This window comes from Ranitomeya variabilis, chromosome 5 (assembly GCF_051348905.1).
Source record: "Ranitomeya variabilis isolate aRanVar5 chromosome 5, aRanVar5.hap1, whole genome shotgun sequence".
NCBI lineage: Eukaryota > Metazoa > Chordata > Amphibia > Anura > Dendrobatidae > Ranitomeya > Ranitomeya variabilis.
The window spans coordinates 556,769,804-556,783,279 of NC_135236.1; the positions used below are offsets into that span (position 1 = coordinate 556,769,804).

Here is a 13,476-nt window from a genome sequence, read left to right on the forward strand (position 1 = left end):
TTGATCTTTGTTTCATCTGTCCAAAGAATGTTATTCCAGAACTGTGCTGGCTTTTTTAGATGTTTTTTAGCAAAGTCCAGTCTAGCCTTTTTATTCTTGATGCTTATGAGTGGCTTGCACCGTGCAGTGAACCCTCTGTATTTACTTTCATGCAGTCTTCTCTTTATGGTAGATTTGGATATTGATGCGCCTACCTCCTGGAGAGTGTTGGTCACTTGGTTGGCTGTTGTGAAGGGGTTTCTCTTCACCATGGAGATTATTCTGCGATCATCCACCACTGTTGTCTTCCGTGGGCGCCCAGGTCTTTTTGCATTGTTGAGTTCACCAGTGCTTTCTTTCTTTCTCAGGATGTACCAAACTGTAGATTTTGCCACTCCTAATATTGTAGCAATTTCTCGGATGGGTTTTTTCTGTTTTCGCAGCTTAAGGATGGTTTGCTTCACCTGCATGGAGAGCTCCTTTGACCGCATGTTTACTTCACAGCAAAACCTTCCAAATGCAAGCACCACACCTCAAATCAGCTCCAGGCCTTTTATCTGCTTAATTAAGAATGACATAATGAAGGGATTGCCCACACCTGTCCATGAAATAGCCTTGGAGTCAATTGTCCAATTACTTTTGGTCCCTTTAAAAACAGGGTGGCACATGTTAAGTAGCTGAAACTCCTTAACCCTTCATCCAATTTTAATGTGGATACCCTCAAATGAAAGCTGAAAGTCTGAACTTCAACTGCATCTGAATTGTTTTGTTTAAAATTCATTGTGGTAATGTCCATAACCAAAATTAGAAAAATGTTGTCTCTGTCCAAATATATATGGACCTAACTGTATATAGCAAATTGAGGATCAACAGAGGAAGTGAGATCTGATTGTTTTTGTTACCGTTACGTTGAAAAAGGAAAGCTGTCTACTTCTATGACAAAGACTGAGAAAGTCCCACCCGGCCAACCCCCTGTGTACCAGCTGGTACAAGATCTACGGGCAGTTAATGCAGCTACTGTTCTGGAAACTCTGGTGGTGCCTAATCCACATACTCTTTTGTCCCAAATACCTCAGGATGCTGCTTGGTTCACAGTCATCGACCTTGCCAATGCCTTCTTCAGCATTCCATTACACCCAGATTGCCAGTTTCTGTTTGCATTCACTTATCAGGGATGACAATTGACATGGACAGTTATGCCACAAGGGGCCCAAAACAGTCCCAATCAGTTTGCAAAAAATATGGGCCAGTGTCTTTTACCGTGGCAGTTAAATCACCCCTATGTCATGCTGCTTCAGTATGTGGATGATCTTTTGTTGTGTGCACGAACAGAGCGGGAAGCCATTGCTGCCACTGTTAGCCTCCTCAAGTATCTGGCAGATCTGAACTGTCGGGTTTCGGCCTCGAGACTTCAGTTCTGCCTTGGTCAAGTGACATTTTTGGGTCACTGTCTCCTTCAGGGTGTCAGACACCTCACAAAAGAACGAAAAATAACCGTCAGCTCCATTCCTTTTCCGAAAGATGAGACTGAACTCCAGCATTTTCTTGGACTATGTACCTATTGTCATCAGTGGATACCGGACGCATCCCGTATAATGCAACCTCTCTACAATGCCTTGAAAGACGGTATAATGAACTATAAGGAAAGATCACCGGTTTGTGTGGAAAACCTTTATCGTGACTTCTCTGAATTAAAGCGGCTTATTGCTTCCGCCCCTGCCTTGGGCATCCCGGACTATACTCAACTGTTATGGGCCAATCGAGGGTTTATTACTACCGTCGGGACTCCAGTGAAGAATGCTGAAGCTGTTAAAACCCTTATGGACTCAATCAAATTACCTACCCAGGTGGCCATTATCAAAGTTAAGGCGCACGGTCCTAGGAACAGTCTAAAGACTGTTGGTAAAGCCTATGGTGACCACATGCTTTCAGCGTAAACAGTTACAAGAAACACTGACTCTACAGGAACCCGATGATCTGCGCCAGACTGAGGTTTTCTGTCGGACCCCGCGAGACCGCTTAATGACGATGCAGAGAATGTCCCCAAAGGAAGAATTGAAGCAGTGGAAGGCTGATGGAGCATGTATGGACAATGGTCTCTGGAAAAAGGACCAACTTTTGTGTCTCCCTAAGCGGATGTACCCTGCTATTGACGCGTGGGCACATGGACCCATACATCGAGGAAAAAAACCAGGCCCTAGCCCTGGTACAAAAATTCTGCTGGGCTCCAGGTATTTCTACAGTCCTGACAGCACTCAAACGTGCATGTAACATCTGTCAGACCTGAAATCCCGGTCAACTTCAACGTGTACCCCGAAGCACCTTGCTAAGCCCGACTATCCTTTCCAAAGGCTCCAGGTGGACCATATCACGTTGCCTAAGTCTGGAAGGTATGAATATTGTCTGGTGGTTGTCAACATGTTCTCCAGTTGGCTGGAAGCATTCCCCGTTACCAACATGACTGCAAAAACTACAGCAAAGAAACTGATGATGGAAGTCATATGCAGATATGGTGTTCCAGAATTCGTTGAAAGTGAGCAAGGCCCGGCCTTTTCTTCTCATGTGTATCAGGAGGTTCTGACAATGCTTGGATCCACTGTAGCCCTCCATACTCCGTACCATCCACAATCTAGTGGGAAAGATGAGAGGCTGAACGGTACACTGAAGGGACAATTGACCAAAATGATGCAGGAGACTACAGCTCCATGGCCAGAGCTCCAACCCATTGTACTGTACCACATTCGTACTACCCCTATTGCAAAACATGGCCTGTTCCCATATGAGATATTGTTTGGTGCTAGGCCCCCAGTTGAAAATTTCCAGCCTCAGTAGTTATCAGAAGAAACTGACCGTGCTGTTCAATATGTTATTCAGCTTAGTAAAAATCTTGCTAACACCCATGCTCTAGTTTCTTCTTCCCTTCCAGATTCAGCAGACACCGATATTTGTTATAACTTGAAGCCTGGTGATTTTGTGGTCGTGAAAAGGCATGTCAGAAAATACGGACTAGAACCCTTGTATGACAGTCCCTATCAGGTCCTCCTTATCACTCCTATGTAAGTAAAGCTGAAAGGAGGGCCGACGTGGATCCACGCATCGCACTGCAAGCTGGACAAACAGACTAGTAGCAAATAAGGGGACATAATGTTTTGGTTTTTCGCATTTTCCATATAAACATTGATAACCGCATGGGACAGCCTAAATTCCCCAACATCCTTGAATAATAAGTTTGTACAATATCATGAAAGATTAGTAGCACAGATGGGTATAGCCAATAAAATTGTCAGTTCTATTTTCATTTACCCTATGGTTATATAAATGTGGGATAAATTGGTTAGGGCCACAGACTATCTAGATGATCAAATTTGGGACATATTGAATATACTTAATACTGTTGTTGCTGTCCAAAACCACCTTATCATAGTCACTAATCAACATACTGTAGTACTGGATTACTTAACAGCAGCACAGGGTGGTATGTGTCAGGTTATTGGACCCGCTTGCTGTCATTATATAGATCACAATAGCACTATGAAGTCAAAGTTAAAGTTAGAAAACATTCAAAGACTCAGAGATCAATATGATAAACACAATGACCATAATAAGGACAGTTGGTGGGCAGACACCTTCTCCTTTCTCAATCCAGCCAATTGGTTTAAGGGATTTGGGGGCTGGATAGCTGGAATCTTGCAAAGTTTGTTACACATCGCTGCCGTTATCCTTGTCATGTATGTAATACTAAAACGTGTTCTTTGGTGTATTTCTGTATGTATTAGGAAATTCTGCACTAGGACAACTAATGATGATACCAAAAGCATTGCCACCCCTGCTCTTCTCTACACCGATTTCACAAAGTTATCTAATGAAGATGTTGAAGCCAAGCACATGGCTACCTTCAAAAGACCTCCTCCACCGTTATCAAAAATTGTTATACAGGGGGGACGGGTGTGCCGCAACAGCCATGGCTGGTAACACGGCACCAGTCATGTGAAGACCGTACCCCTCGAGCTTATAATATAATCGGGATAGTACCTCTGATGCTGCATATTAGTTAACAAAATTTATCTAGGGGGGAATGTGAAGGGTTAAACTAAGATCAAAATGAAAGCAGGCTTCATTTTGTTCTTTTCGACTAGGTAAAGTTCACAGCTGTTACTAGACCTTGATTGTTTCAACCTGGACAGGACATGAGACTGAGGGTGTATTGTTCTACGAGACTTTGATGTACAGACTGTTCCTGCATTCTTATAGGTTAAGAACTGTGAGCGTGTTCTTATGCTGATTGCTTGACGTATAACTTCTATGATTATGAAAAGTGATACACAATAAACCGGGGCAAGAGATCTGCTCGATCCTCCCAAACAGAGACAGAGACTCCGCCTGGTCATTTTCAGTTGCCGGCAACGCTCTGTAGATCAATTTGAAAATCACTGAGTCAACCGTGAAGGATCACTTTAGATCCTCCCTCAAAACTTCCACCATGCCGAGTGCCTGAAGACAACTGATCCCACACTTGGACACTCCGAAGAGCTGTTCACTTTTCCATTTACAGATTCAAGCCTCTCGCTCAGTCCACCTGAAGCGGGGCAAGAAGAGATTGCATGTAGCGATCCCCAAATATTTGAGCAGCCACGGTCACACGAAGGCGATGGTGGGAAAGTGTCACAAGAGGTGGACAATGATGAGACACAATTGCCAGAAAGTCAGGAGAAGGACCAGGGTGCGAAAGTGGAAGACGACGTGGTGGATGATATAGTAACTGACCCAACCTGGCAGGTGGACATGCAGAGCAAGGACAGCAGCACACAGGGGGAGGGAGGCGTAACACCAACACGACGGACGTTGACAGTGCAACTGTTAGGTCTTCCTGAGTCTGGTTGTTTTTTAAAGACTCTGCTGATAACCCCAAAAAAGCCATTTGCACCACCTGCCAGGCCAGCATCAGCAGGGGTAGCAAAAGCTGCCGCATCACCAACTGCCGGAGCTGCCGCGTCACCAACAGCCGGAGCTGCCGCGTCACCAACCGCCAGAGCTGCTGCCTCATTCCAGCCTGACCACCACAACCAGCATGATCAGGCACATGGTAGCAAGCACCTGACTTTGTGGGCCGAACCCCAGGGTCCAAGAACAGTGTCTGCGGGTGACAGCACTGCTTATTTCGCTGTTGTGCATGCAAGCCAATCTCCTGTCCATGTGCATGCGAAGATGCCTCTTGCCCTGCACCTGTTGTTGCCCACAGTCAACTAGCACCATCAACAAGCACGTCTACGTCCTTGTCCCTGCGCAGCGTTCAGTTGTCCATACCCCAGTCCTTGAAACGCAAGTGCAAATACGCAGTCAACGCCCCACAGACCACACTACAAAATTCCCACATTTCACTACTGCTTGCACTCGAAATATTGCCTTTTAGGCTCATGGAGACGGAAGCTTTCCACAACCTGATGACGGCGGCCATCCCTTGGTACTCGCTCCCCAGCTGCCACTATTTCTCTCGGTGTGCCGTCCCCGCATTACACAAGCACATGTCCCACAACAGTAGCCATGCCCTCAACAATGCAGTTACTGGGAAAGTCTACCTAACCACGGACATGTGGACAATTGCTTGTGGGCAGGGATTGTACATCTCGCTGACAGTACACAGTCTAGTAGAGTTCCTGCACCTCATCCTCCTCCTCTTCAGCCTCCATCTCTGAAATGACCACATCAGTCACAAGCTGGAAGCACTGCAGCACTGCCTCAGCCAAGCGGCAACAGGCTGTGCTGAAGCTAATATGCTTAGGTGACAAACCGCACAATGCTGAAGAGTTGTGAACAGCTCTGAAAGAGCAGGCAGATCTATGGCTGACACTGCTAAACCTACAGCCAGGCATGGTCGTGTGTGAAAATGGCCAAAACCTGGTGGCGGCTCTGAGGTGAGGCGAGCTCACACACATACCATGCCTGGCACATGTGCTTAGCCTCGTGGTTCAGTGGTTTCTCAAAACCTATCCGGAGCTACCGGATCTGCTTGTCAAAGTACGCTGCCTGTGTGCTCATTTTAGCAAGTCAGCTACAGCTTCCACCGCCCTTGCCGTGCTTCAGCAGCGTTTGCAGCTTCCAGCTCACTGACTGGTGTGTGATGTCCCCACACGTTGGAACTCTACACTTCAGATGTTGGGAAGGATTTGTGAGCAAAAGAGGGCAGTTGTTGACTATCAACAAGGCCGTCGGTATTCAGTTCAGACTCCACACATAAGACCTCAGGAGTGGACATGGATGTCAGACATATGTACTATCCTCCAAAACTTTGAGGACTCCATCAACATGGTGAATGGCGATGACGCCATAAATTGCTTCACCATTCCACTTCTCTGTGTTCTGAAACACTCTCTGCTCACAATCAAAGAGGATGCATTGCAGGCGGAGCACAATGAGATGGAGCAAGAAACCATACAGGGTGATTACACACAGCCCAGCCTCATCTCATCCCAACGTGGATTGGGTGACAGAAGGAGAAGGAGGAAGTTTCATGCGTTATAGATGGTGCTACCTGCACAACTGTCATACCATCTGTTCAGCGTGGATGGCCTGAGGACAGGGAGGAGGAGAGCATGGTCAGTCCTCCTCTTGGTGAGGACACGGAAGTCTTGCCTGTTAGCAATCTGGCATGCATAACAGAGTTTATGTTACACTGCCTTTCCCGTGACCCTCGCGTTCTCAAAATTTTGGGTGACAGTCATTACTGGTTGGTGACTCTTCTAGACCCATGATACAAGGAGAACTTTCTATCTCTTATTCCTGAGACAGACAGGTCTACTTAAATGGGGCAGTACCAGAAGGCCTTTGTTGCGGAAGTATTAAAAAAATTCCCATCTGAAAACTCTGGCGGCAGAGGTCACAGTTCCCTGGACAACCAAGGAGTACAGGCAAGAGAGACAACTCCAATCCAGCAGAGGCAGGGGAACACTGTCAAAGTTCTGGGAGAGTTTTCTCAGACTCTCCCAGCGCACAGGCCCTGAGGCGCGGGGTACTCTCACAAGGAGTGCAAAGTTTGGGAAGATGCTGAGAGAGAGTACCTTGCTGACCATACCAACGTCCTCTGTGATTCCTCAGTGCCTTATAATTATTGGGTATCCAAGCTGGACACGTGGCATGAACTGGCTCTCTACGCCTTGGAGGTCCTGGCCTGCCCTGCCACCAGCGTTTTGTGAGAGCGGGTTTTTAGTGCCGTTGGTGGAATTATAACTGATAAGTGCATCCACCTGGTAACTGAAAATGCTGACAGGCTGACTCTTAGAAATGAACAAGGGCTGGATTGAGACCAGACTTCTCAGCACCACCAAATGATAGCAGCCCAACATAAACTCAAACCCAGTGTCCTTTTTTGGGAGGTCTATTCTCATGCACCTCTTCTCACCCACACATGGGTATACTCTTCCTGATTTTGGCTATTTGCTGTTGTCCTCCTTCTCCTCATCCTCCTCCCCCTCCACCATATCACCAGGGTGACTGTGATCCGTGATGCAACACCCACATAATTTTTTTTAGAGGGTGTTTATGATGCCCATAAAAAAATGTTATGCAGTATATTCATGTATACCCCCCAAGGGTAAATGTTTGTCAGCCCATACACTTAGTTCATGGGCATTACAAGTATAGGAGACCCGCTCCTTTCTAATGGGAACATTTTTTATGAGGCCCTCCTCCTCGTCTCTTCGAAGGGGCATTGGAGTGCCTACAAATTTTTGGCAGCCCTTGTAATCACTGCATAGGCAAACAGTATGGGAGACCCACTTCCTAATAATGGGAACATTTTTTCATGAGGCCCTCTTGTACGTCTCTTCAAAGGGTCATTGGAGTGCCTCCAAATTTTTGGCAGCCCTTGTATTCACTGCATAGGAAAACGCTATGGGAGACCCACTTCCTAATAATGGGAACATTGTTTTCAGGAGGCCATCCTGTACTCTTCCAAGGGGCATTTGGAGTTCCTCCAAATTTTTGGCAGCTCTGGCATTCACTGCATAGGCAAACAGTATTGGAGACCCACTTCCTAATAATGGGAACATTGTTTTCAGGCGGCCCTCCTGTATATCTCTTCAAAGGGGTATTGGGTGCGTCCAAATTTTGGCCAGCCCTGCCACTCACTGCCAGTTCAATAACAGTATAGGAGACCCACTGTTTAATAATGGGAACAACAAAGCATTGCCGGCTGATGGCTCTCTAAGAATAGTGACTGTTGGCCCTTTAAGAATAGTAAATGCCACCTGATGGCCCTAAAAAAATAGGCTTTTAGACTTTCAGAGTCCCTCCTTCATAAATGAAAAAGGATGTGTCTGATGATGTGTCACACCCCACATGTCCAGATAAGGTTGTAAAATGTTAAAATGACATTTCCCAGTGAATGCATTTGTCTTGGTTAAAAGCCATCAAAAACGCTATGTGTGAGCATAGCCCAAGGTGTGGAGGAGCACTTTTGTTTTTGGTTATTTATTTTGCCTTATATACAAGTCATTACCCTGGAAAGGATGTTCCTTAACATATTTCCCAGGAAAATCCATTTTGGTTTTCTTTTATTGTGAGTCTGTAAAAATGGCATAAGACTCTGACAACATTATTCACAACTGTGACCTGGGAGTCAGAAATGCTTCCAGGGGTCTTCTCCATGCTGTTCCCATGTCATTTGAGCGCTGTTCCCTTTGATTTCCGCAGTTTCTAAAATGCTTGATTTTCCCATAGATTTACATTGGGCTCGTTTCTAGGGTCGAGCACCCGAGTATTCCAATTTGCTGGACCCGAGCAACGAATGCCCAAGCATTTTAGTGCTCGCCCATCACTATTTGGTACCATAAAATTTAGATTTTGAGCCACAAATACAAATTTTACTGAAAAGATACTACCATTGACTATTTTGCATCTTTTCACACTTGAAAATTAAAAAGAAAACATTCCAAATATTATAAATACCGCGACACTTAAGGAAGAAAAATGCAAAATCCAGACAATAAACTACTGAAGTAAGCACTACCATTATCTTAGCTAAAATTCAGTTTACATTTTATTTATAATTTTGATATTGTTCCATTACATTACAGTATAATAATTGGCTGTATAGAATAATTCTGAATTAAAAGGACATTATAAAAATGCATCTAATATAAAGTTTATAAATACAAAAACAAATAAAATACATCTTGTGAACTTAAACTACCAGTATATAAAAATAAGACTTTCTTGCAAATTTAGTTACATGTTAAAGAGTCATCTGTCAGAAGTCTTTATATGTTATATAAAAAATATTAAGGGTTGAAATATATTGCAATTATTTGTTATTTTTGCTTTGCTGTGATCAGATTGCATATACGGTGTATATATATATATATATATATATATATATATATATATATATATATATATATATATATATATACACACATATATTCACGTACACACACATATATAACACACAGAAAATGATCTAAATATATATATATATATATATATATATATATATATATATATATGTGTATATAGATATACACGCAGATCTCAATAATGACAAGCAAAATGTGTTACATAATTATATATGCTTGGTTATAAATAAACACAGCTAGAAATATATGAATGAATAAATTAAGGTAGAGTGCTAATGTTTTTTATTTTTGCTTTTAGGCACACAATTTTCTATATATTCTTTCTGCTATTTTTGTCAGTGACAAACTGGAACGCTAGCCCCATCAACCATGAAATATCTACAATCTAAAAATGTACCAGGTGAAAAAAATAGACCTTGAAATACCGTAATTATGTTGCAAACGTAATGTTATTCCAAATAAAAGATAAATAAATTAAATTAGACACGAACTTCAGCAATAAATATGTAGAAATCTTTTCTTTTGAAAAATAAAAATCTCTGTAGAATTTATCATGATAAAAAAACTATTAACGCTTCATGCTGAAGTTTAGTTTTCGAAAATAGTCATAAAGAGACTTTAGGAAAGAATATATATCTTCTTCTTGTCCATCTTCATGGATATCACATGTCACCTACCAATAAATGAAAAGAGAATATTAACAATAATTCTTTGGTGATGTACATAGAATACCATTCATAAAAGAGATCTTTTTTTATTTTACATTTTTAGAAAATTAAAATTGTATTAATTTTCCATGATGGCAGACATGGCCAGTATTGATATTCCTATTATTTTTAATATTATTTCTTATGCTATTGCAGTAGCGGAATATGTCATGGTATGATACTGGCTATATATTTTTGTAATTTTTTTTAATTTTATTTCAGTCCAACAACAAGAAATGTGTGTACCCAGCATTTAATAGAAACAGTGGACATACTGTACATTGTGGAGCAGTATTGAAATGTATGCATTTTGTTTGTGCACTTTGTATTTTGATTACTGTGAATTTATATTATTTGGCATTATTTTGACCTAGAGAAATAAATGTAGTCCATAGACTGATCTGTGATATCAGTTCATACTGCCAAACAAATGATGGTCTTGATGTGCCCTAAAATTGATATTGGAAGTAATTTAAAAATATAATTCATCCTAATAATAATAACAACAATAAACTACACTGAAATGTGACTTCTTTTCAAAGATTCATACTTACATTTTTTTTAAAACAGGTCAGATATTTTTTAAGGATCAATAGGTTCTTGTTTGTACTGTTACAAAAGTGCAGTGATTTTAGAGCGCTGCAGGAAACAGCTGAACAATTCTGAAAGAAACACATATCATGTGGTTAAACACAATGTAGAGAAAATATAAATAAAGTCACTGATCGATACGTAAGAACTGCTTTGAATCTGAATGCAAAGACAACTGATTATATTCTTGTCAATGACTTTAATTTTTTTAAAATATTTAATAAAAATACAGTTTAAAAAAACAATATACCGGTAATTTAAAAGTAAAAAATACTTGTGAAACATCTGGAAAGTTTTCTTTTACTTCTATATTGTAAACAATTTATCCATGTCTTTTTGTTATTGCATTATCTTTATTATTTCTACTTATTTACTATAAATAGTAATTATTAAAGAGGTTGTCTAGGACTCTGCCATTGATGAATTTAGCTCTAGTTCAAGGAACATACCATCCACAGGATAGGTCATATTATCAGATTGGTGGGGGTCCATCACTTGGGACCCCCACCGATCAGCTGGAAGCTAATAGTTGGAGCTAATCAATGTATGGGGCGGAACACAATAATTTTTCAGATTATTGGTTTGAGGGACAGGTGTTGGAATCCCACCGATCACATATTGATGACATTCATTAATTATAGGTCATCAATAATTCAATCCTGGACAACCCCTTTGTTCTGAAATCTGTATAAGGTTATGCATTAAAAAGACTATAATCTTGTAAAATGCAATATACTAGAAAATGTATTACCTTTGTAAAATCAACTGTGTGTACGTATGTACAATTCAGCTGTAAGAGAAGGGATATAGATTAGTTACCAATGTTGATACATGCAAGCTTTATGGTATACACAGAAATTGGAAAGCACTCATTTTAGCTGGGATTGGGCTAATTAGTAACCATCTGCCTGAATTACAGATAAGGATATGTATGAGAAGTTAGATTATTGGTGTCAATTTTCAACTATTTGATTATTACTGATTATTTTCAATATTTACAAAAGGACAAAGGGACATTGCACCTATACAGCTAGTGTAACCACCCATTATGTTACAGTTCGAATGTTACTGTAGATATATAGGCTTTCTGAATTACAGACAGCTCCAATTTCATATTGGTATAAGTAGGTATTTTATTTAAAAATATATACCTCCAATTGGTACTGCAAAGTGCCTAAGCTAATCAGACATGAAAGCAGTGCCACAGAGAATCAGCAGGAAAACATCTGCATAGTACAGGCTTCAAGTGGTTAAAAAAATCATTTTCCTATCTGTAGCCAAACTTTTCACAGGTGGCTGCAGTACAGTTTAGGAGGGAAAAACATGATTCATGAGAAGTTTGGTCAATCTATAGTACTAGCAAAGCAGGTAAGTGATGAACAGTAATTGCACCAATCTCTAATACACCAATAATCCATTGGAAATATAGTCATTAACCACTAAATCCTATTCCATTGTAAATATAACAATCAATAGTAGAAACCCTAAGATATTGCTCAGTGTTATGTAGCCTATGTATTTCCTTGGATTTCAATGCCAGAATTAAGGAAGGATATAAGAATTTGCTCTGTCAATGGTGAAAAGATGCCAATGTGGGGCTGATGACAGCCATAGTACGAGTTCTTACCGTTTGATTGGTAGATGTCAAGTTGCGAATGGCATTCAGCAGATGGTTGTATTTTCCATGTTGGCACGCTGCACTAAAATAAAACATTATAAGTGCAATGCTGAGAATCTTCATCAAGTTATTCATGGTCAGTTAGTAAATGGTTAGAGGATACTCCTTAGCATAAAGCTAAATCCATCAATGGCAGAGTTTATATACAAATAACAAACCTCAAAAGGATGTGACTTATTACGTAAAGATTCAGAGGTTTTTAGCAGCATATCAGATTTCTGATCATTTCAGAAGGTGTGATAACAGAATGCTGAATACATAAATACAAAGGGAAATATATACCTAAAATAACTTCTAGGAATGGAGATAAATGTGTGAATGGAGCACTGCATCAGACACGTACATAGATAAATATATATCAAAAGGAAAAAATATAGTACAAAAAATCCAAATTTAAAAATAAAATCTGAATTTTTTTGGGATGGAATCTCATCTTAAAGGGAACCTGTCACCTGAATTTGGCGGGACCAGTTTTGGGTCATATGGGCGGGGTTTTCGGGTGTTTGATTCACCCTTTCCTTACCCGCTGGCTGCATGCTGGCCGCAATATTGGATTGAAGTTCATTCTCTGTCCTCCGGAGTACACGCCAGCACAAGGCAATATTGCCTTGCGCAGGCGTGTTGTCATGTCGGACGCTGTTCAGACCAGGTCGTTCGACAGACAGCGGTAATTCTGCTTTTGACCACTATTTGCTCATTGGCATCGGCTAGGTTTTGTCCAGCTGTTCCAGGGTTAATTTACCTGATCCTCGGATTGGAAGCTGGGCCATGCCCATGGCCTTTAAATAGTTCTCCGGATCATTGGGCGTCGCCGATTATAGCTTCTGTCTTGTGCGTTGTTATCTCGGTCCGGAGTGGAGAGCTGGTTGTTGGAGATTCGTTGCTGGTGGTGTATTTTCCTTAGTCTTATTTACTCCTTCCTATATTTGTATTTATTTTGCCCTGCACATTTATAGTGTATTCCTGAGTGACTGCGGCGTGGTGTATATTTTCCTTTATCCTTGTCTGTGCTCTGTGCTATCTGTGGGTATTGGTGTATTACCTCTTCACTGGGTGGTGGGCGGTTGGTGTCAGCCTAGGGTTGAAACAGGAGACAGGGTGAGGGTCGAGGCCTAGACATGCACACCATCAGTGTAAACTCTAGGTAGAGGGTCAGTCAGGATTTCCCTAG

At 41.4% G+C, this 13,476-nt stretch overlaps 1 protein-coding gene and 1 long non-coding RNA gene across 2 annotated transcripts in view; one reads left to right on the forward strand and one right to left on the reverse strand.

Annotated features, from left to right (window-relative positions):
* Positions 1-3,965, forward strand: part of LOC143773838 (uncharacterized) — a 29,118-nt gene extending 25,153 nt beyond the window's left edge. The window contains exons 2-3 of the long non-coding RNA XR_013215391.1: positions 2,906-3,035; positions 3,756-3,965. This is a non-coding gene — a long non-coding RNA (uncharacterized LOC143773838). The remainder of the gene's footprint in view (positions 1-2,905; positions 3,036-3,755) is intronic.
* Positions 3,966-9,539: 5,574 nt separating this feature from the next.
* LOC143773839 (uncharacterized) lies at positions 9,540-12,366 on the reverse strand. The gene is made up of 4 exons (XM_077261172.1): positions 12,255-12,366; positions 11,379-11,417; positions 10,591-10,698; positions 9,540-10,002 (listed from the first exon to the last, which is right to left on the reverse strand). The coding sequence occupies exons 1-4, from the start codon at positions 12,339-12,341 to the stop codon at positions 9,898-9,900; spliced, it is 339 nt and encodes a 112-aa protein (XP_077117287.1). The 5' UTR covers positions 12,342-12,366; the 3' UTR covers positions 9,540-9,897.
* Positions 12,367-13,476: the final 1,110 nt, after the last annotated feature.

Bases quoted from the DNA above. Each gene is read 5' to 3' on its own strand.
- LOC143773839 (XM_077261172.1), bottom strand. From the start codon at position 12,341: ATGTTTTATTTTAGTGCAGCGTGCCAACATGGAAAATACAACCATCTG. The intron at 10,699-11,378 runs GTAATACATTTT...TGTTTCTTTCAG, and splicing joins ACACAGTTGATTTTACAAAG to AATTGTTCAGCTGTTTCCTG. The intron at 10,003-10,590 runs GTAAGTATGAAT...ATTTATTGGTAG, and splicing joins TGACCTGTTTTAAAAAAAAT to GTGACATGTGATATCCATGA.